Genomic DNA, 5805 nt, shown 5'->3' with positions numbered 1-5805 from the left:
TGGATTTGAACCCACCACCTTGGGTGTACGTGGCTGGCACCTTAGCCACTTGAGCCATAGGCGCCGAGCCTGGCTGAATGTTCTTAAGGGCCGAAACTCCTATTTTGTATCCCAGTACCTAAGCACAGTGTTGGGCTGGGCCAATGTAGGGACTTAATACATGTACTCTATTCTAATATGAAGGCAGCAGATGAGCTAATACAAGGGGAGAGGTAGGAGAATGAGCAAGTGGGGAGAGGGGAGAAGAGTGGGGGATGGGGAGTCATGGTGTATGGCACACCACTTGGGCGTGGGACACAATTATAAGAGGGACTTTATCTAACAAATGCAATCCGTGTAACCTAATTCTTTATACCCTCAATGAATCCCAAACAATTAAAAAGATAAAAAAGAAAAGTGAAAAAATAAATGTTAGTTGAATTATAGAGCTGAAAAATTAATCAGTCTCCATCTCAACTTTCAAGGAACTCATTCTAGGATAAGGACCATAACATACTTATTCATAATTGAATATATTTATTCATTCATTCAACAGATACTTATTAAGAACCTGCTGTATGTTGGTATCATTTTATCTCTGGGGACATAGCGATGCAAAATACCCTAGCCCTCATGAAATGTGTATTCTACAACTGATTCTTAAACCTTAGGCTGCCTTGGAATTGGCCTGGAGGAGTTGTCAAAACACTGATTGCTAGACCCCACCCCTAAAGTTTCTGATTCAGTAGATTTGTGGAAGGGCCTGAGAATTTGCATTTCCAACAAGTTCCCAGGGGTTGCTGATGCTGCTGATCTGGGAACCACACTCTGAGAACCTCTGGCCTAGAGGATAAATTTACAGCACAATATGGCAAAGAAATATGATTGTCCAGTTTGGTTGTCCAGTTTGTTGAGGGAGAAGGACAGAATTCTATATCTAAGCCTCTCCAGTTTTTCAAGTCTCAGTGAGAAAGGGGAGGGCTAAGATAATGCCTTGTGTCCAGAGTCCTTGCTCTTTTCCTGGAAAGAGGACTTTCAGCTATCTCTGCAGAGCCACAGAAGCCTGGGCCTAATAAGGGGAAAGGTTGGAGGGACCCTTCCTGTCCCCTGTCCTTTGGCTCTCTTGCCATATGTAGTATCTCGTCTTTAGAGCAAATGGGAAAATTATGATTCCTGTCCATTCTACTGATGAGAAAACTGCAGCACGAAAACTTATGTATCCCATTCTGGTTCTCCAAGCCAGTTAGTCACACAACTGGGACTCCAAGGCAGAAGTTAATATCCCTTTCTGAAAGCCTTCAAACCTCATGTCATTTCTAAGACTCCAGCTGAGACTGGCCTGCGGCTGAGCCCCCAGTTTTTTTTTTTTGAGACAGAGCCTCAAGCTGTCCCCCTGGGTAGAGTGCCATGGCATCACGCTCACAGCAATCTCCAATTCCTGGGCTCAAGCGAGTCTCCTGCCTCCGCCTCCCAAGTAGCTGGGACCACAGGCACCCACCACAACGCCCGGCTATTATTCGGTTGCAGCCATTATTGTTGTTTGGCAGGCCCAGGCTGAATTTGAACCCGCCACCTTAGGTGTATGTGGCTGGTGCCTTAGCCACTTGAGCCACAGGCGCCGAGCCGAGCCCCCAGTTTTTAAGAATTCTTCAGCAGTAGTAGCTGCTTTCACTGTGGTAAGACAGTAGTGGCAAGAGGTAGTCCAAAGCTGTCTCCTGATCTCATTCAAGGACTAGAAAACCTATTGCCTTCCTCTTTTTGCACATGGTGCAGGAAGCTCAAAGCTAACTTGTGTAATGCCGAAGTTTTCTTTTTTCTTTTTTTTTAGACAGAGTCTCACTCTGTCACCCTGGGTAGAGTGCCATGGTGTCATAGCTCACAGCAGTCTCAAACTCTTGGGCTCACGTGATCCTCTTGCCTCAGCCTCCCAAGTAGCTGGGACTATAGGTGCCCGGCACAACACCCGGTTGTTTTTAGAGATGGGGTTTCACTCTAGCTCAGACTGGTCCGGAAGTCCTGAGCTCGGCCTCCCAGTGTGCTGGGATTACAGGCATGAGCTACCTCACCTGGCCCCTATAGAAGCTTTCTTTAACCTAGCGTTCTTTAGTATAATTATCTCCCTGCTCTTTTCTTTTAAAACTTTTGTTGCCTATGTTATCTTTTAGAATCTTTTCAGAAAAATTTCTAAAATAGATAGATATCACAATTAACAAGTGAAAAATGAACTTTTGGAATGAAAAGAATGACTTTAGTCGTGTTTTATTTTTTAACTTTCAACGAGTGAACTGAGCCAACTGTGGGCAGGTGAATGGACACACATCAGTACATGCCTATGGACATGTGTGTGTTTGATGCCTTGAGATGTGTCTACTTGGTCCTGTGGTTAAGAGAATGAACTTTGGCTCGAGCCAGACCTGACTTTGCACTTTGGCGAGTCACTGCTTGCTTTATGGTTTTAATGTCTCTGGGCCATACTGTCCTCCTCTGAAATGGAGATAATGATATCATGTAGGATCTTGGAAAGATTAAACAAATAAATTACTTAAGTTAAATGCCTAGTTCAGTGGCTGGCATGTAGGGCTACACCATATGGTAATTATTACTATTATTGTTATTGTTGTCTGATGCAGGCTAGACTATAGATAGAAAGACCAGACTGGCTCGGCGCCTATAGCTCAACCGGCTAAGGCGCCAGCCATGTACACCTAAGGTGGCGGGTTCAAATCCCCAGCCCGGACCCGCCAAACAACAATGACGGCTGCAACCAAAAAATAGCCGGGCGTTGTGGCGGGCGCCTGTGGTCCCAGCTACTTGGGAGGCGGAGGCAAGAGACTCGCTTGAGCCCAGGAGTTGGAGGTTGCTGTGAGCTGTAATGCCACGGCACTCTACCCAGGGGGACAGCTTGAGGCTCTGTCTCAAAAAAAAAAAAAAAAGAAAGACCAGACTGCACATTTGCAACTGCCCTGGACCGTTTTTTTAATGGAATGTGCAATGTGGAACTAAAATGACGTCATGCTAAACATTAGGGTGTTTCATCTGAGGAGAGTTACCAAGAATCGCTTCTCCTTCAGGGAAAGTAGCTCCGTACTAATACTCAGATGGTGGTAGGTGATCCTTGCAGAGGCTTCAGTGCTGCTTAGGGGATGGTGACTAAGATTTAAACAGCTCTGAGGTCTCCAAGTATCTTATTTATTTATAAAGCGACTCAAGCATCCTTGTCTAGAAAGTCCCCTAAAACTCACCATCTAGTTTTGGCCGGCTCTCGCTTGATTTTATTAGGCTATTACCTTCTATTTTTCTTTCAAATTTTGACTACCCAATTCAATTGCTTGGGACTAATTTTTAGGGCGAGTTCCCCAGTACTCTACGTGGATGGGTATCTCCCACCCTGCAGGCACAGGGAGTGAGAAGGAACAGTTACCTTGTTTCCTATGCTGGATGGTGTATGCCAGGACTTGGAGAGCCAAGATTCTGCCTATAGCTGTAGGCTGGGCACAGCCTGTGGGCTCCTTTTTCTTTCCCTAGGCCTGACAGTTGTACAGAGCAGAGCGGGTATCCATCAGATTTCTTCTCAGCCTTCACACAGGAGGGATTTTCCCTACTTCTCTCTTGTCTGCCAAAACTATTGTCTAAAAAAGGAAGCACTTTGGGTCATAAAATGCCATCTGGTGTTAGGATGTGGTTGTATAGACGTTCTGTATTTATATAGTAGTCTGATGGGCAGGAAGTAGGTGATTCATCAGAAGAAAGATGACAGAAAAATAAACTCTTACCAAGATGAAAATGAACTTCCTCTTTCAAACTCTATTTGTTCTAGCTTATTCTTTTCGAACCTTTGTTTTTCAAACTCTTAAAAAAAGGCAAATAGGGACTGATACAGTGTGATCCCAACCCTTCATAGCCAAACACGTTATTTTTATATCAGACAACAGAATTTTAAAGAATATGCCCACATGCATCCGTCTCCCTCAGGCCAGGGTGAGGGTGCAAGTGCCCTGAGAACAGGGAGCCTCTGCCCTGTTGGCCTTCTTCACGCTCACAGAGATCCTTATGGACCTCGGGAGGTCTCTGTACACTGCACATGTCTGGGCCTTTGTCAGGCCATCCTATTCACTTGGTTCCCTTCATTTTGTTTGCCTTGCAGGTCCAGGAGGCCGCAAGTCGGGGCCTGAAGTTTGTGGGTGTTGTACCCCAGTACCACTCTCCTGTGAACTCGGCAGGCGGCAGCCCTCGGGCACCCGGTGCCAATAGTACCGAGGATGCCAGAGATGCAAAAAACACACATGGAGATTGTGCATCGTTGGAAAGCCAGAACCCAGGGGCTGCAGACATGTGCAGCACTCCTGTCCGAGGGGACCAGAACCCAGGCCTGAGAGAGGAGGTGCCAACTGCAGAGCAACCCAGCTTACCCTCTGGAGAGGGGGACGGTGGGGAGTTGTCAGCACAGGGAGTGAGCAAGACCCTGGATGGACCGGATGGTGATCCTTTTGATGTTCGTGAAGAGCCAATCTCTGGGAGTAAGTATGTCAGTGCTGGGGATTTTCACCTGCTCAAAGAGCGGCTCACAGCTTTCAGTAATCTGCATGGCATCTCAGGGAGAAATAAATGGAATTAGAGTGTAGAGACAGCAGTCCTTCAAACAGGAAAAACTTTATCAAGCAGTTATCTGGGCTGCTCGACTGCTTACTTAACTGAAGTTGTGACTTGTAGGAAGAGCAGAACCACATGAAATTGACTTGCAGTTGCCTCAAAATGTCACATTTGAAGTGGATTCTAGGCTGTGAGTTATTTAATTCTCTGTACTCTCGAATTGCCCTTGAATTACCCTGCTTTCACACAGGAAGTGTCAGTGTGCTAGCCACCAGTGAGAACACACACTCCATTTTTTTCATATTTCCTGAAAGCAAGACAAGAAAGCCAGTTAAAGGCAAATTGTGCGAGAAACTGGTGATTCAACTCATTAGGATGTAAACACCCAGGTTTCAGGGAGTTACATAGCTGAGAAATTGGCAGTGTGGAAGAACGCCCTGCCAAGGAGAGACCACGATTTTAATCGCTTTGTAGAGGCCATTAGAGCATGTGCCTTAGGTGGGGAGGATCTCAAATAACAGCAGGAGAACAGGAACAATGCCCCGTTTACTAGTGCTTCCTCTGGACCACACCCTGTGCTGATAAGCATGTTAATCTGAACTCCTCACTGGTATGCGACTGTAAATGACTCATCTCTCCTGTCTCCCGCTAGCCCCGTGATGTGGGTGAGTTCTATTCTCATTGCCCATTTTACAGCAGAGTGGACTGGGATTCAGACCAAATTTGTTGCCCAAGCTGGAAATTGGCAGACGTGTTGTGTGAAGCCAAGTGGGCGTCGCCACCATCCCATTGGGGTTTTCTGAGTGGTCTTTCCTGCGTGATAGACTAAAGTTTACTAAAGCCCTTAACTTCTACTTTCTCCATGAAATCTAGCACCCAGTCATTTCCTGAGAGCAGAGCACGTCTGATAGGTGTGGGGCCCCTCTAGCCTTGCGAAGGTCAACAGTATCAAGACTCCTCAGCCCCCAGCCTTAGGGGGCTTTCTGTTTAGGCCTTTCTGGATCATCTCCCGGGTTAATATTGTTATTATTTATTTACTAATTCTTGCAATTAGCCTCTTCCAATTGTCAAGGAACAGTTGATGCTTCAAAAAGTAAAAACAGGCTCGGCGCCTATAGCTCAACCGGCTAAGGCGCCGGCCACGTACACCTAAGGTGGCGGGTTCGAATCCCCAGCCCGGACCCGCCAAACAACAATGACGACTGCAACCAAAAAATAGCCGGGCGTTGTGGCGGG

The 5805-nt window shown here is 46.4% G+C and overlaps 1 protein-coding gene across 2 annotated transcripts in view; it reads left to right on the top strand.

Annotated features, from left to right (window-relative positions):
* Positions 1 to 5805, top strand: part of RFTN1 (raftlin, lipid raft linker 1) — a 205397-nt gene that overhangs the window by 136172 nt on the left and 63420 nt on the right. For both annotated transcript variants that reach the window (XM_012806319.2, XM_023513688.1), the window contains one exon: positions 4124 to 4496. In XM_012806319.2, the coding sequence (XP_012661773.1) occupies positions 4124 to 4496 (373 nt within the window). The remainder of the gene's footprint in view (positions 1 to 4123; positions 4497 to 5805) is intronic.

Source organism: Otolemur garnettii, unplaced genomic scaffold (genome assembly GCF_000181295.1).
Source record: "Otolemur garnettii isolate 467f Iridium unplaced genomic scaffold, OtoGar3 scaffold00002, whole genome shotgun sequence".
In the NCBI taxonomy this organism is placed as follows: Eukaryota; Metazoa; Chordata; class Mammalia; order Primates; family Galagidae; genus Otolemur; species Otolemur garnettii.
The sequence above is the reverse complement of the archived record's forward strand: the minus strand, read 5'-3'. Positions and strand labels throughout refer to the sequence as shown.